The sequence below is a fragment of the Pan troglodytes genome, chromosome 12, assembly GCF_028858775.2.
Source record: "Pan troglodytes isolate AG18354 chromosome 12, NHGRI_mPanTro3-v2.0_pri, whole genome shotgun sequence".
NCBI lineage: Eukaryota > Metazoa > Chordata > Mammalia > Primates > Hominidae > Pan > Pan troglodytes.
The window spans coordinates 35,716,194-35,734,436 of record NC_072410.2 but is presented as its reverse complement, the minus strand read 5'-3'; the positions used below and the strand labels follow the sequence as shown (position 1 = coordinate 35,734,436).

The following is an 18,243-nucleotide window of genomic DNA, read 5'->3' as shown; positions in this document are numbered from 1 at the left end:
CTTAATTGGTGGTGGAAATGTAATTTGATACAACCTCTTTAGGGTTAGATATTTGGCAACAGCTCTAAAAATTATAAATGCACAGATATACTTTGATACTGCAATTCTTTCAGGAATTCATGGCACAAGTTAATCATTGCTAAATTACTTGAAGTAGCATTAAAAAAAAAAGTAAAAGCAAGCTAATGTCCTGGCTTTAGGACCCTGGTTTTAAAAACTCCAAAACTACAGTACATCCATACAATGGAATAATATGCAAGCATCCAAACTAATGAGAATGCCCTTTTTATATACTGACATGGAAACATCTCCAAAATACAGTTAATGGAAATAAAGTAAATGCAATGTTCAAATGTTTTCCTCCTTCTTTTAAAGACAGGGGATATATGTGTGTTTACTTGGAGATGCATAAAACATTTCCTGAAGAACACACAAGAAAGCAATAACATTAGTTTCTTTGGGGGTGGAGAAAGTAAATAACTAGGGAACAGAAAGGAGTCTTCATAGCATATTCTTAAGAGCCGCCAGAATTTTAAACCATGTATATATAATTCTTTCCAAATATGCTCATTTTTCAAAATATATGATTTATGAACCTAAAAGCTTCTGATTTTGAATTTTAGAAATATTCGTATCACCTATCCTTTTACTCACAAGTTTTCTAAACATCATGTCAAAGTTTGTCATCTATATGTTGAAAAGAGCACACAAAATAAGAAACAAAATGTTGACATCATTCTTTTTGTTTTCAAACTGACCTCAATTCATAAACCCGGCCTCTTTTACAAAATTATTCAACAGTTGAATTTGTGACCAGTTAATTAGTTGTGAATCCACTCAATCAAATCATCTCAATTCACTATTTCCTTTTTTTTTTTTTTTTTTTTTTTTGAGATGGAGTCTCGCTCTGTTGCCAGGCTGCAGTGCTGCAGTGGCACGATCTTGGCTCACTGCAACCTCCGCCTCCTGGTTTCAAGCAATTCTCCTGTCTCGGCCTCTCAAGTAGCTGGGACTACAGGCACCTGCCACCAGGCGTGGCTAATTTTTGTATTTTTAGTAGAGATGGGGTTTGACCATGTTGGTCAGGATGGTCTCAAACTCCTGACCTCAAGTGATCCGCCCGCCTCAGCCTCCCAAAGTGCTAAGATTATAGGCATGAGCCACCACGCCTGGCTATTTCCTCCTCTTAACTAAAAGGTTTCAAGATACTTTGTTAACTACCTAGCTGCAATGCAGATGTACTTACTAGAACCACAGTATTCCTCTGATTAAGAGTCTGAAAATCTTGCCATAAAAGTTAGCCAATTCTTAAATACCCAAATGCCAGCACATAACCTACATTTTATGCTTATAATCATTTGATCATTAAGCTTTAAAATAAACTGATCAAATAAAATACAAGCATCTAAGATGTTTCTGTTATATATTCATTCTACACAAATATGTGGTAGTTAATAAAGACTGAGGTAGGTGTCTCTGTGCTGAAGTGGAACAATGAAGAAACATTTAGAAAAGCAAGGCATCTGGCAATAGGTAAAGCACACCCACATTGAGGCACAATATTTTTTAAAAGCAGAGAAAGAATGTATTGCACATTTGCATGTGCAAAAAATATTTCTGAACACCCAAGAAACTCCTAACAGTAGCTGTCATCTAGGAAAGGAGACCTGAGTGAATGGATTAAGAGGGAAACTAACTTATTATGATTAAAAGTTCACAGTCAGGTGTGGTGGCTCATACCTGTAATCTCAGCACTTTGGGAGGGCAAGGCAGAAGGATCACTTGAAGCCAGGAGTTCAAGACCAACCAGCCTGGGAAACATAGCAAGACCTTGTTCTTTACAAAAAATTTAACAATGTAGCCAGGCATGGTGGCAGGCACCTGTAGTCCCAGCTACTGAGCTGAGGCTGAAGCAGGAGAGGATCACTTGAGCCCAGGAGTTCGACGATGCAGTGAGCTATGATCATGCCACTGCACTCCAGCCAGAGCAAGAGTGAGACTCTGCCTCCCAAAACTACATATCAAAAAAATTTAGGCTGTGCGCAGTAGCTCACACCTATAATCCCAGCACTCTGGGAAGCTCGAGCCCAGTTCAATGTTACGGTGAGCTACGATTACGCAACTGCACTCCAGCCTGGGTGACACAGCAAGACTCTAATAGACACACAGACAGATAAATTTTAAAGTTTCCATTAAAAATAAGAACTATTGGCAGGGCGCGGTGGCTCATGCCTGTAATGCCAGCACTTTGGGAGGCCAAGGTGGGCGGATCATGAGGTCAGGAGATCGAGACCATCCTGGCTAACACGGTGAAACCCCATCTCTACTGAAAATACAAAAAAATTAGCCAGGCGTGGTGGTGGGTGCCTGTAGTCCCAGCTACTCGGGAGGCTGAGGCAGGAGAATGGCGTGAACCCAGGAGGCAGAGCTTGCAGTGAGCCGAGGTCGTGCCACTGTGCTCCAGCCTGGGCGACAGAGAGAGACTCCGTCTCAAAAAAAAATTAAAATAAATAAAAATAAGAACTATCAGTTACTTGAGAATTTCTATAAGAACCTTTTAATGTTTGTATTACCTAGTGAACCTCACTAAATCCATTAATTTTCACTAATCCACTCCTTATGAACACAGAAGTTTCTACTGAGCAAATATTAGCACTTAACATGTGAACTGTCTATCAACGGTGTTTTTAAAAGATTTACAGCCCGGGCTCGATGGCTCATACCTGTAATCCCAGCACTTTGAGAGGCCGAGTCGGGTGGATCACGAGGTCAGAAGATCGAGACCATCCTGGCTAACATGGTGAAACCCCATCTCTATTAAAAAATACAAAAAATTAGCCAGGCATGGTGGTGTGTGCCTGTAATCCCAGATACATGACAGGCTGAAGCAGGAGAATCACTTGAACCCAGGAGACACAGGTTGCAGTGAGCTGAGATTGCGCCACTGCACTCCAGCCTGGTGACACAGCGAGACTCCGTCTCAAATAAAAATAAAAAGATTTATATTAGGCAGGGCATGCTGGCTCACTGCCTGTAATCCCAGCACTTTGAGAGGGCAAGACGCGCAGATCATCTGAGTTCAGGAGCTCAAGACCAGCCTGACCAACATGGAGACACCTCGTCTCTACTAAAAATACAAAATTAGATGGGCGTGGTGGCGTGTGCCTGTAATCCCAGCTACTCGGGAGGCTGAAGCAGGACAATCGCTTGAACCCGGGAGGCGGAGGTTGCAGTGAGCCAGATGGCGCCATTGCACTCCAGCCTGGGGAACAAGAGCAAAATTCCGTCTCAAAAAGAAAAAAAGATTTATATTAGAAGGAGGGACCTTCTCTAAAAGTAATGAATCCTTTTTTTTCCCTCCCCAAGCAAAAAATCCTTCTCTAAAATTAATCATTTTTCTAAGCCTGGTTTAATGCTTTTTTGGAAGACTGCTTATTTCTTTTCCTTTCAAAAGTTTATGCAAGCTCATTAAAAAAAAAAAAAAAAAAAAAAAAGGCCGGGCATGGTGGCTCACGCCTGTAAATCCCAGCACTTTGGGAGGCCGAGGCAGGTGGATGACTAGGTCAGGAGATTGACACCATCCTGGCTAACACGGTGAAACCCCGTCTCTACTAAAAGTACAAAAAAAAATTAGCCAGGCGTGGTGGCGGGTGCCTGTAGTCCCAGCTACTCAGGAGGCTGAGGCAGGAAAATGGTGTGAACTCGGGACGCGGAGCTTGCAGTGAGCCGAGATCGTGCCACTGCACTCCAGCCTGGGCGACAGAGCGAGACTCCATCTCAAAAAAAAAAAAAAAAAAAAAAAGGCCAGGCACGCCAGGCACAGTGCCTTGCGCCTGTAACCCCAGCACTTTGGGAGACCAAGGCAGGTAGATCACGAGGTCAAGAGATTGTGACCATCCTGGCCAACATGGTGAAACCCCATCTCTATTAAAAATACAAAAAATTAGCTGGGCTTGGTAGCACGGGCCTGTAGTCCCAGCTACTCGGGAGGCTGAGGCAGGAGAATCACTTGAACCCAGGAGGTGGAGGCTGCAGTGAGCCGAGATCATGCCACTGCACTCCAGCCTGGCGACAGAGAGAGACTTGGTCTCAAAAAAAATAAAAAAATAAAAAATAAGAAAAGGTTTTATGTTTTCAAAGATTAATAGATATACTGTTACATATACACAATACGGTCATAAATGTTATATACATGTGTTTCAATTAACATGTTAAATTGCAATCATATTCTTCTATCATAGGCTATAAAGCCATTGCCCTACATCTACTTATTAGGATTTTGTCCAAGTAACACATCTTTTTGAATCAAGCTTTACCCATAATATGAGATTACATCTTTATCATGTTCCCAAAAATGGCAGAGTAAAAAGATCAAACTCTTCAAATTTGTCTACAAACAAATCATGGCAATGCAGGCTTTCGACAAGAGTGCACTCGACATCCCTGTTTCACCAGCCTCACCAGTATTGTGTATACTTAGTTATTTTCCACTGTATCAAATTGACTAATTCATTTTAACTTTAATTCCACAGGTTTGTCCACATATTGTCATTACATACCAGAGCACACCTTCATTTAAAACACATCAAGACTCCATGAAATGTCAATTGCTCCTACAAGTGGAAGACTTACCTGAAATGCTATGACATAGCACAATGCAGCCAGCTCAGAAAGAGCTCGCCATTGAACATTATTACCATGCTGACCCGTCTTCAAGAGCAGAGAACCAGCATGCATGTAGAAATGTCCTTTCATTTCTAAGAAAGTAGCTGACAGTTCATCATTTCCACCCAAAGAAGATTTCGCAGACTGAAGAGCACTATCAAAACTGTAATATGAAAATATCAAACAGATGATACACACTTACTGCACTGTGAATAATCATGGTTCATTTAATTCAAAAGAAAATAAAAATTTTATTTCAAGCTTCATCTTCCACATTCAACTTCTAATAATTCTTATTCCCCATGTTATAAATTATGAATCATCTAATGCTTACTTTTATCCTGCATACTTCCTATACTTCATGCTTAACCTCTCAAATGATGTCTTATTCCCAGTTATTTCCAGCCCTCCAATCACAGGATAAATATAAGATTAGTGATTATAGGTGCACATTTCAAAATAAACCAGGATAAAGTTGGGAGACTATTTTGTAGTTTCTTCCTGATCATATAATTTCATTATTTAATTAACAGTTGTAATTTCTCAAATTAGACATACCATTTCCAAATTATAAGTAAATAACTGACAGGTATTTGAGTATCAATACAGTAATTGCTCTTTTTACTATATAGATCATTACAGCGTTAAATAAATTGTCTTTTTTTTTTTTTTTTTGAGATGGAGTCTCTCACTATCGCCTGGGCTGGAGTGTAATGGCACGATCTAAGCTCACTGCAACCTCCACCTCCCAGGTTCAAGTGATTCTCCTGACTCAGCCTCCTGAGTAGCTGGGATTACAGGCACCTGCCACCATGCCCCGCTAAACTTTTTTTATATTTTTAGTAGAGACAGGGTTTTACTATGTTGGCCAGGCTGGTCTCGAACTCCTGACCTCACGATCCGCCCACCTCAGCTTACCAATGTGCTGGGATTACAGGCATGAGCCACTATGCCTGGCCTATTATTTGTAATCTATATTCTAAATTAGTTCTTCTAAATCCTAATGTTTCTCCAAATCCTCACTTTGGAAGAAAAGTAAAAGCAAAAAGCAAACACTTAAACGTGAAGCATGATTTTAAAGTGGCTTACAATAAAGCAACCAGAGCAAATGAGGTCTGAAGATCTCTGAGGGTGCTCAAAAACCCCTTCAGGGGATCCATGAAGTTAAAATTACTTTTACAATAATACCAAAAAATATTTATATATTACATACTCATTTTCTCATGTATGTAGAGCTGAGTTTTTTTGTTTTTGTTTTTGGAGACAGAATCTCCCTCTGTCACAAGGCTGGAGTGCAGTGGCACAATCTTGGCTTAATGCAACCTCTGACTCCCAGGTTCAAGCGATTCTTCTGCCTCAGCCTCCCGAGCAGCTGGGACTATAGGTGCGTACCAACATGCCCGGCTAATTTTTTCTATTTTTAGTAGAGACAAGGTTTCACCATTGTTAGCTGGGATGGTCTCGATCTCCTGACTTCGTGATCCACCCGCCTCGGCCTCCCAAAGTGCTGGGATTACAGGCCTGAGCCACCGCGACCCGCTGAGCTGAGTTTTCTAGAGGCTTCATGACATGTAATAGTTTTACAGACTGAAAGAGGAAGTAAATGAGAATCTAGCTATGTTCTATTAAGCGAGACATTAAAAAGATTTACAAAAATGCAAAAACAATGACACTTTTCTGACTACTTTTTTGCTGTTGGAAAATAATTATTTTTCATAAAAAATGCTATTATTGGCCCTGCACAGTGGCTCACACATGTAATTCCAGCACTTTGGGAGGCTGAGGCAGGTGGATCACCTGAGGTCAGGAGTTCAAGACCAGCCTAGCCAACATGGTGAAACCCCATCTCTACTAAAAATACAAAAAATTAGCCAGGCGTGGTGGTGGGCACCTGTAATTCCAGCTACTTGGGAGGCTGAGGCAGGAGAATCGCTTGAACCTGGGAAGCAGAGGTTGCAGTGATCCGAGATCACACTGTTGCACTCTAGCCTGGGCAACAAGAGCAAAACTCCATCTCAAAAAAAAAAAAAAAAAAAAAAAAAAGCTATTATTATTAACACACAATAGGGCTTATTACATTTTTAATGGATTACATTTTTTATTTGTTTTAATTTCTAATGTAATAAACACTGACAGAAATAACCCACATACGGCCGGGTGCAGTGGCTCAGACCTGCAATCCCAGCACTTTGGAAGGCCAAAGCAGGCGGATCACAATGTCAAGAGATTGAGACCTTCCAGTACTTTGGGAGGCCAAGGTAGACAGATCAAGAGGTCAAGAGATCGAGATCAGCCGGGCGCGGTGGCTCATGCCTGTAATCCCAGCACTTTGGGAGGCTGAGGCAGGCGGATCACAAGGTCAGGATATCAAGACCATCCTGGCTAACACAGTGAAACCCCATCTTTACTAAAAATATAAAAAATTAGCTGGGTGTGGTGGCGGGCACCTGTAGGCCCAGCTACTCAGGAGGCTGAGGCAGGAGAATGGCGTGAACCCTGGAGACAGAGCTTGCAGTGAGCCGAGATGGCGCCACTGCACTCCAGTCTGGGCAGCAGAGCGAGACTCCGTCTCAAAAAAAAAAGATCGAGACCATCCTGGCCAACATGATGAAACCCTGTTTCTACTAAAAATACAAAAATTAGCCAGGTGTGGGCTGAGCGCGGTGGCTCACACCTGTAATCCCAACACTTTGGGAGGCCGAGGAGGGCAGATCATGAGGTCTGGAGATCGAGACCATCCTGGCTAACAAGTGACACTCCGTCTCTACTAAAAATACAAAAAAATTAGCCGAGTGTGGTGGTGGGCGCCTGTAGTCCCAGCTACTCAGGAGGCTGAGGCAGAAGAATGGCGTGAACCTGGGAGGTTCACAAGGGGGGTAACAAAGGGCCCATGAGTCCTGATTAACTGATCTGACAAACCATCTGTCACCCACCGCCCTAAGCCACACTGTGAAACTGCCTAGGGTGGCACCAGCTTTTTATCTTCCTCAGTGTCCTCCCTTCAGGCCCCCAAGTCACCCCCTCATGGTCCAGATTCTCCCCTGAGTGACTCCATCCCCATGGTCATCTCCCCTCCTGAGCCTCCCCCTCTGAGGGCCAAGGGCTGTCCTCAGGGCCCTCCTGGGGCATCCTGGTGGGGAACAACCTGAGGCAGGAGGATAAGCTCTTATTCAGAGCATTGAGAGGAAATTGTGAAGCTTGCAGTGAGCCGAGATTGCGCCACTGTACTCCAGGCTGGGTGACAGAGCGAGACTCTGTCTCAAAAAAAAAAAAAAAAAAAAAAAAATTAGCCAGGTGTTGTGTCGGGCACCTGTAGTCCCACCTATTCAGGAGGCAGAGACAAGAGAATCACTTGAACCCAGGAGGCAGAGGTTGCAGTGAGCCGAGACTGCACCACTGCATGCCAACCTGGCGAGAGCAAGACTCAGTCTCAAAAAAAAAAAGAGAGATTGAGACCATCCTGAACCCCGTCTCTACTAAAAATACAAAAATTAGCTGGCCGTGGTGGTGTGCACCTGTGGTCCCAGCTACTCGGGAGGCTGAGGCAGGAGAATCGCCTGAACCCAGGAGGCAGAGGTTACAGTGAGTCAAGGTCGTGCCACTGCACTCCAGCCTGGTGACAGAGCAAGACTCCATCTCAAAAAAAAAAAAAAAAAAAAAAACAAAAAAGAAAGAAAGAAAGAAAAAAAGGAACCCACATACAAAGATCTTTGATGTCCTTAAGAAAAATGTAAAAGGAACTTGTGACCAAAAAATTTGAGTATACAAAGAACACAAAATAAAACATCCTACATGTTTTCTAAAATAATCTTAAAGTTATGTTAGTTCTTTTAGACACTGCTCTTACCCTACCAATTTAGGACACTTTGTACTTTTTCAAGAAAATTACCTACTCCCTGCACTCAGTGAAATGAACTTCTTTCCTTATACCAGATGGGGAAATAAATTAACTTCCAAACAAATGGACAGCCTAAACTAGCAATCAGTAAACTTTTTCTACAAAAAGGAGGAGATTACTAATCTGGCTTTACAGGCATACAATCTCTGCTGCAACCTTGTAGTATGTAAGCAGCCACAGACAATACATAAACAGAGGCATGCTGCATTCCAATAAATATTAACAAAATTAGGCAGGGGCCATATTTGGCCCACAAGTTCTAATCAACCCCTGCTCTAAACTAACATCTTTATACAAATCCAAGTGATGTTTTTGTTCAATGGAATTTATTTTCAAAATGGAGACACTGGTTTTCAAAATCAAAATTTAGGAAAAAAGGTAAATCACATAGTTGAGTTATTTTGTTTCTTAGCTAAAACAGTATTTTCTGAAATACCAGTGATGCTAAGTGCTTATACTAGTACATGTGAACCTAGCCATCTGATGACAGATGAACTTTAATTTTCACTCAAGATTATACTATTATAAAAAATAAAATATGAAATAGCAGTTAGAACATTCATTTTAAGCGTGACTATGACAAAACTGAGTATTTAACCATAAGGCTAATTTTAATCAAGCTTGAACTATAAGAGTTCTCTAAAAAGGAAAGTCATATAAAACCAATTAGAACTTCCCCGTAAAAGAAGAAAAATAAGATTGCCTCCTAGTGGTTCACTGTATTAACTATAACTCCTAGGTACATTACAGAAATAATGATTCAGTAAAGAAATTTAGAGCAATGAACTTACTGCAAAAAGAAAAACTACAATTTATACTAAAGCATTCTCCTCAAAGTCAACGCACCTTTCCAGTAATTCTCTACTTTCCTGCACATCTCTAGTAGAAAGTATAAGAAGCATAAGATTAGCATAGGCCAGCAGTAAGTCTTTATTGGTTGCTCGCCAGTCACTTTTATCAGACTCCAAACACTGTAAAGACTCCAGATATTCCTATTTTGTGGAATGAATAGTAAGTTACAAAACTTAATCAAGTGTTAAGAAATTAACCATTTTATGCCTACAAATTCCTTTTCTCACTCCAACCACGTTTGTGAAACTACATTGATTTTTACATCAACCTTATAAATGAAAACACCAAAAATATATCCATTTATCATAGTTATCTCCCCAATTTTCCCATTATAAATTTAACTGATCCTGGTAAAAATTTCATTTTATAACTGTTCTACCTAAATAAAAGAAATTTAAGTCCTGCGGGGCACTGCTGCTTTAGTACAAAAAGATGTATGCTAATTGCCTACATAGAAATGTAAAGACCCAATAGCTTTTATCTACCTTAAGGGTCTGTACAACACACGAATTCCACTCTAAACTTGAAGGCAAAGCTATGTTCCTCTCTGCCTCATGGCAGCAGGCCACAGCATCCTTCAATCTTTTAGTTGAGCGATACAACTCCACTAGCCGGATGTTCACATGGACGTCATCAGGTCTTACATAAAGTTCTGACTGAATCAAGTCAAAAAGTTTATTCCGTCCCTCTTCACCTTCACAATCTAGAAGCTGTTCCTATTTAGAGGGGAAAAAGAAAAATTATTAGAGTAACACTTGTGCAATTTTAAACAAGTCATGCTCCCAAAAAGCACCATTCCACTATGTCTAGTTTTATGATGATGCCACCAAAAACACCATCCTATATACCTTATTCATCCCTTCTGAGAGTTGCTTACAACCCAGAAACTAAGCCTCAAGAACTATATGTGAAGAAAAGCATCTGTGATTACTGCAGTAGCTCATACTCTCTTCAGAGACTACCAGGACTATTGCCACACATCCCTGCCCATCTGAGTCACCACCAGAAGCCTAGACCTCCCCAGTCAATCCTCAGCAACAAGGTCCTTATGCTCAAACTGCTCTGTATCTCCTTAAATCTGACTCAATCCCACATCCCCTCTCCTCCCACTGTTCTGTTACTTTCATCATCATCTCAAAGCACTGTCATCACTTCCTGACCTTAAATGAAGACAGTATCATCTCAGGATAACCCCCACTACCATGATGGCTTTTTCTCTCTGAACTTACATACAAGGAGAGGAAGTAGGGTTTGTGGCCACTCGCTTCTCATTTGCGATGCTCTTCCATCAGCCTCTCAAGAAGCTAGGACCATAGGCATGCACCACCATGCCCGGCTAATTTTTTTTAACGTTCTGTAGAGATGGGGTCTTGCCGTGTTGCCCAGGCTGACTACTCAGTTCCTTAATCACCTCATCTCCAGTGATGTTATCCTCTACTCCAACCTCAACCATCCCCTTGCCACTGACACAGGTCTTCAAAATCTGCATTTTGGTCATACCACCGAAACCACCATACCATCCTTCTTATTCTTCCACCTCACTGAGGGCCTACATACCCTTACTTTCAGAAATATACTTCTCCACCAGATGACAAGTTCCCTTCAAGACAATAACATCATTAAGTTTTAAACACCTGTAAACACATATAAATACACACACTTTCTTCTGTCAGGCAAAAAATGCTATAATCCCTTATATCCATAATTACTGTTTGCTTACAGATCCCTTCAACTAATTCCCTCTTTTCCTCAGAACCCTCCCAACTGGTTTCTGTGTGCTTAGACTTGGGAAATCATAACCCCAAGTTAACTGATTTCATTTGCATTATCTCAACCATCAAACTGGTGCTGCCTAAAACAAAATACCATTTTAGTACTAACAGACTCACTTTCTCCACTCCCTGACACTTCACACCTCCTCCTATTTCCTCAACTTCCCCATACCTTCCTTTGACCCTCACTTTCAACTTATAACCTAGATTCATCCTTCACTGAGAAACCTGATGCTATCACATATAAATTCCATTTTACCTTACCTACTTAAACTCGTCTTTCCCCAGCTCTCAAGACCAAGCCGCCCATTAGTACTCTGTATTTCATTCCCCTCTCTCCTTTATCAATTTCTCCTCTTCTGGATGAGATGGATGATACCCTGGTCTCTCCCTATTGCAAAAGCCCTAGTCTTTGACTCTATGTTAAACATTTTTTTAAAAACCACTATGAGTGCTTTTAAAAAGTTCTATCTCATACTTGAGAGAAAAAGCCTTCTCAACAGTAATACTCTCATTCATTAAACAAATGTTAGAAACTGTTTACCTTAGCAAGCCTTAAATTTTAGGAGAAATGGAATTACTTTGCATGACAATTATAAATCTCATGGATTTCAATTCCAAAAAAAAAAAAAAATCTGATACAGGAAAGGTGTAACAGTGCCTTCAAGTTATTAAAGAAAATCTTTAAAGAGTGCTTCAAAGTATCTAACTTGTTACACTGCAAGAAAACAATCTCCTGCCATTACATATGTTCTTTAACACTACTGACACCAGATTAACTGGATTGCCACGCCCAATATGGGAGTTATGTTTGAGGCATAACACCTAAGAGAGTAAAGAAATCTGCACAATTAGACCTCACGTTTTAGTCTAATATTTAAAATCCAGCTGCTTATTACTGGGGAGAAAAACTTATCAGTAATATTTATCTTTGGAAGCATCTTCAATGCTTTTTCAGCTTCAAAAATCTGGACATGATTGTTCATAGCAGTTGAACAATAGCCAAAACCTAGAAATAACCAAAATGCCCCTCAAAAGTGAATGGTTAAGGCTGGGCACAGTGGCTCACACCTGTAATCCCAGCACTTTGGGAGGCCAAAGTGGGTGGATCACCTGAGAACCCGGGAGGCAGAAGTTGCAGTGAGCCGAGATAGCACCGCTGCACTCCAGCATGGGCGACAGAGCAAGACTCTGTCTCAAAAACATAAAAATAAAAAAAGTGAATGGTTAAATTGTGGACCATGAAATACTACTCAGAAGTAAAGGAACCAACTATGGATATACAAAACTTAATATGGATCACAAATGGTATTATGCTGACTGAACAAGCCAACCTCAAAAGGTCACATGCTTGGCTGGGCGCAGTGGCTCACGCCTGTAACCCTAGCACTTTGGGAGGCTGGGGTGGGCAGATCACATGAGGTCAGGAGTTCGAGACCAGCCAGGCCAACATGGCAAAACCCCATTTCTGCTAAAAATACAAAAATAAGCGGGACGCGGTAACATGTGCCTGTAGTCCCAGCTACCCGGAAGGCTGAGGCAGGAGAATTGCTTGAACCTGGGAGGCGCAGGTGGCAGTGAGCCGAGATTGCGCCAGTGAACTCCAACCTGGGCAACGGAGCGAGACTCCGTCTCAAAAACAATGAAAAAAGAAAAAAAAAGTCACACATTTTATGATGACATTTACATAACATTTTGAAATCACCAAAGTATAAAGATGGAGAACAGATTAATGGTTGCCAGAGGTCAGGCATAGTGAAGAGAAGTAAATAGCATGACTACAAAAGGGGCAGCATGAGGAAGATCTCTGTGGTAATAGAGTAGTTCTGTATCTTGACAGCAGTGGTGGTATGAATCTACACGTGATAAAATGAAAGAAAACTATACATACACATTGTACCAATGTCAAAATTCCTGATTTTGATATTGTGCTTTGGTCGGGTTAAACAGGTTGAGTATCCCTTATCCAAAATGCTTGAGACCAGAAGTATTTCAGATTTTGAATTTTTTCAGACTTTGGAATATTTGCAGGATACTTAGCAGGCAGAGCATCCCAAATCTGAAAATCTGAAATCCAAAATTTTCCAATGAGCATTTCTTTGAGCATTATGTCAGTGCTCAAAAAATTTCAGATTTTGGAGCATTTAGGATTTCGGATTTTAAATGCTCAACCTGTATAAGCACTGGGGAAAAATGAAGTAGCATATAGGATCTTTCTGTGCTATCTTTGCAACTTCCTGTGCAAAAAAATCTATAATTATTTCAAAATTAAAATTTTTAAAATTTCTATCAGAAACATATATAACGGGGGTAGGAGGAGGCTAAAGGCAAATATACATTTATAATTTTATATTGTACATACACAATAAAGTATACATTAATATATAAAACATTACAATATACATTTTAAATGTTTGCCAAACATATTTGTGTAGATTTTCTCCAGAACAGTTACTTAGTAAACTATATTTTGCTCTATAAAGAATATCAGGACCAGTCAACACACTAGCAAGAACTTCCTACCATTTTTAGTAATTACGTCTTACATACTAGAGAAACCACCTTTTATCTTTTGCTTGAAAACTTTACTATCTCAAAATACAATCCCTTCTACTTTCAGACAATAGTTATTAGAAAACTCTTCTTTAAAATATCCCTAAATTGTCATCCTGTAGGTAATTTTCACTTAATGAAGCAAAAATTGTATACCAGACAGAACTTAATGTAAATCTTAGCTCTACTTAGTTTACAGCTACTAAACTGTAAAATCCCTAAAATATTAATTATTCCAGAAGGGTAAATGAGATGTCACTTATAAAGTATAACAATGCCTAATAAGACAGCAGATGCTCAGAAAGGTTTTAATACACTTTTTAAAAGAAAAATGTTAAAGGAAACACAAACACCTGGGCTTAAGGTTTGCTATTGAAAAGTAATTTAAACTCCAAATATTAGAAATGGTTATGTCTTAAGTTTTCTCCCTTTATGTTTTGTATGTTTACCTTTAGTTTATAAATTGCAGGACTTCCTGGGAAAAGTTTAGCTGCCCTTTCAACCCAGTATTTTGCTCTTCCATCAGTAACATCATTTTTACAAAGCAATTCTGCAATCTTCAACACAAGATCTTTTTGTGTTGGGTTTAATTCCACTGAACACTAATATCAGAAAAGAAATTAAAGATTAGTAAATAAATTGTATGTATGTATGTAGGAGTATATATACTTATATATAAAGGTTAAAAATTATCACTCCAACCCTTAAAAAATTCTACTTCTAGAGAAAACATGTTACATCAAAGGTGTTAAAATAAAAGTGTCTTGGAATTTTCTGGAAACGAATCAAATAAAAATTATATTTGTGTCATTTGAATGCAAAAAACACAAAAGAACACCATTTCTGACCGTGTTAGACTTACAATTTATAGGTGTTAAACAATTCTAAATCTGTTCCAAGCTGTGTCACATAATTGTACTATGATACCAATGCCTGTTTTATGATATTCATAAAATATATTTGACTTACTTATATAAATTTCTCTGGGCATCATGTGTTTGCCTATGCAAAGGCTATATTTGAATCCTATAACTTACCCTGTAACATTCAACGGCTTTCTCTGTGTTTTCTTCCAATTCATAAAGAAGACCCAGAAATCTGTGAGCTCTGGGATCCCTCTCTTGCACATTAATGTAAGTACATATGTATCTGTTTTTCAAAAGCAATACAAAAGTAAATTAAACTTAGAACTGTACTTTTAAATGCTAACCGAAGAATACATCTTAAACCAAAGCAACCACTAAACTCGTTTATATTGTTACTCAAAACTACCACTATTTATGCAGATAACTCAGAAGTATTCATAGAAAGAAATGGGTAATACTTAAAAACACGTACATAGAGTTGACCACATACTCATTTTACCATTAAATGTCACATTTACCAAATTTTTCTCCAGTGTTATCCATGCATAAGAAATGAACATATAAATTGCTTTTTCTTCCTGATCACATTTTAATAAAGCACTAACAGTTTTGCAAATAAATTAGAAGTGATTATAGTAAACATTTTTAAAGTTATCATAATGCAAAATACCAAACAGCAACAATTTCCCAAACAACAAAGGGAAATACACTTACCCTTTAAGCAAGAAAGTAATTTCTAACAGTACTATATCCAGCTAAAATCGAACAGAAGACAAATTACTAATTACAGTACCAAATACAGGAAATTTCCATTTCTCAAATCAAGTAACAACTAAAATAAGTAAATATCCTCTAGGTTCCTTGACAGTATTACCATCAGAGAAATTAGGCCAGACCCAAACTAAGGGATTAAAGTCTCACAGTAAAAAGGTACAAGAGTTAACAGTCACAGTGCTGCTAGTTACATAATTTATGTACCACCATTTTCCTTTCTTACCAACATTTCCATCTTCCTTTGGATGCCTTTAAAAGCCTGCCTCCCAGCTGGGAGCAGTAACACACACCTGTAGTCCCAACAGTATGGGAGGCCGAGGCAGGCAGACTGCTGTGCTCAGAAGTTCAAGACTAGCCTGGGCAACATAGTGACACCTGTCTCTACCAAAAAATGCAAACCTTAGCCAGGTGTGGTGGTGCTCATCTGTACCCCCAGCTACTCGGGGCGCTGAGGTGGGAAGATCTCTTGAGCCCAGAAGGCAGAGGTTACAGTGAGCAAAGATGGAGCTAGCTGCTGCCCTCCAGCCTGAGCAAGAGAGACAGATACTGCCTAAAATAGGAAATTAAAACAATCTTTCCCATTAATTAAGGGAAGAACTGAAACTAGACACTGACTTCTAATCCTTGGCCATTTTAACAAAGAGGAAAATGAGCATATCCTGATGAACAAACAGCAAATCTAAACACAGAAGCATCTAGATAGCACAAGTTTTAATTTGGTCAAAATGGATTTGTTGACAAGTAAAAATCATTTTTTCCTTAAAAAAAAAAAAAAAAAAGTCTGCCTCCCTCTTAATTTCCTGCTTTAATCCACTCCCAGTCAGGAAATCAGAATCACCAAGCTTCTTATCCCTAGGATAGAGCCTTAGAGCATCACATATTGTGTCAATTAAAGATCTTTTATACAAGCTATTCTCCTGCCTTACAATTACAGTTTTTTATTCATTGCTATTTTCCATCTGATTAAGGTATCAGATATCTAACCAAAAACAAATTAAGATATAGGCATGGTCCTCTTTTACTCCAACAGAAGACAATTTTTAGAAAAAGTGTTTTAAGCCAAACAATTTCTTGCCCTTGGTATAAAGCAGCAGCATGCAGAAAACACTAATTACGGTTTCAATCTCAATGGAATCTAGGCTGGTCCTTAGCATCAGTCTGAGTGATAAATCCCTTATTCCAGAATACACTTAGGAAGAACTACTAAGAACATATTTTTACCTATTTCAAAGAAGAAAATGAGAAAAGGCATTGATTTTAAAAAAAAGAATACATGTTACAGTTTGTACTTACTTTTTAGCAAGATCATATTCTTTAGCTTCATAATACAGCTTTGCAAAATAGAATCCTCTCGTTGACTTCTAAAAAAAATTAAAAGTTGTTTTACGTTTCATACAGAAATATTTTCCAACATTTTTTCAAAAGTAGTAAAAATCTGCCCTAAGTTTATGTTCAAATATGCCATTTTCATTCACTTAGAAGTTTTTTTTAAAGCCTGACAAATGCATAATTCCATGTTTTATAATTTCCTATCACAAAACAAAAAAATAGAGCTGGGTGCAGTGGCTCATGCCTGTAATCCCAGCACTTTGGGAGGCCGAAGTGGGCGGATCACCTGAGGTCAGGCGTTTGAGACCAGCCTGGCGTTATAACATGGTGAAACTCTGTCTCTACAAAAATAGAAAAATTAGCCAGGCATGATGGCGGGTGCCTGTAATCCCAGCTACTCGGGAGGCTAAGGCATGAGAATCAGTTGAACCCAGGAGGTGGAGGTTGCAGTGAGCCAGAGGTTGCAGTCAGCTGAGATCGTGCCATCGCACTCCAGCCTGGGCGACAGAGACTCCATCTCCCAAACATCATCATCATCGTCATCATAAATAAGCTGGGTGCAGTTGGTCACACCTTTAATTCTATTTAATTCTAGCACTTTCAGAGACCAAGGTGGGAGGCTAGCTTTGAGGCCAAGAGTTTGAAACCAGCCTGTGCAACACAACAAGATCCTGTCTCCAGGGGGAAAAAAATAGCCAGGCATAGTGGAGCGTGCCTGTGTTCCTAGCTACTCAGGAGGCCAAGGAAGGAGAATCACTTGAGCCCAGGAGGTTGACACTGCCGTGAGTTATGACTGTGACACTGCACTCCAGCCTGGGTGACACAGGGAGATCCTGTCTCTAAATAATAAATACATAACATACAAAAAATAAATTCAAGAAAGCAAGACAAGCAGACAACAGAAGTTAAGAATTTTCATCAGCCTTGGAAATCTTGGAAACCCTGTGGTACCACTCTCTCACTTAACAAACAAAAGAAACCAGCTTTCTTTGGGGAGGAAAGGTATTCCAGAAATCTCTTCTCCTACCATGTGTAAGCCTCTATGGGAAAGAATAAGTAAGTACTTAGGATCTATTAAGGCACTGAGGATTCCCTGTGCCTTAATAGTACATGTACTGTTCTCTCTACAGATCAGATCAGTATTTTACAGTCAAGGAGTCAAAAAGGCAGAAATAAATATTGAATTCTTCAAGTAATAAACAAGGTCCACAGCCTGGCTCCTTGGTTACGTAAACTCCAAAGTCCAAAATGCTGATGCACACCAGGCTGGGTGCGGTGGCTCACACCTGTAATCCCAGCACTTTCGGAGACTGAGGCGGGTGGATCACTTGAAGCCAAGAGTTCGAGACCAGCCTGGCCAACATGCAGAAACCTCCTTTCTACTAAAAATACAAAAATTAGCTGGGCATGGTGGCACACGCCTGTAATCCCCGCTGCTTGGGAGGCTGAGGCAAAGAATCGCCTGAACCCGGGAGGCAGCAGTGGGCCGAGACCGCACCACTGCACTCCAGCCTGGGCAACAGAATGATTCCAT

General features: G+C 39.9%; 1 protein-coding gene across 1 annotated transcript in view; it reads right to left on the bottom strand.

Moving 5' to 3' along the window:
- The window catches only part of LOC107971323 (RANBP2-like and GRIP domain-containing protein 1), a 59,010-nt gene extending 42,293 nt beyond the window's left edge, over nucleotides 1–16,717 (bottom strand). Inside the window, 6 exon segments of the mRNA XM_054677997.2 lie at nucleotides 4,633–4,828; nucleotides 9,410–9,555; nucleotides 9,901–10,131; nucleotides 14,190–14,342; nucleotides 14,778–14,889; nucleotides 16,674–16,717. Coding sequence (XP_054533972.1) covers nucleotides 4,633–4,828; nucleotides 9,410–9,465 — 252 coding nt within the window. The 5' untranslated portion in view covers nucleotides 9,466–9,555; nucleotides 9,901–10,131; nucleotides 14,190–14,342; nucleotides 14,778–14,889; nucleotides 16,674–16,717.
- Nucleotides 16,718–18,243: the final 1,526 nt, after the last annotated feature.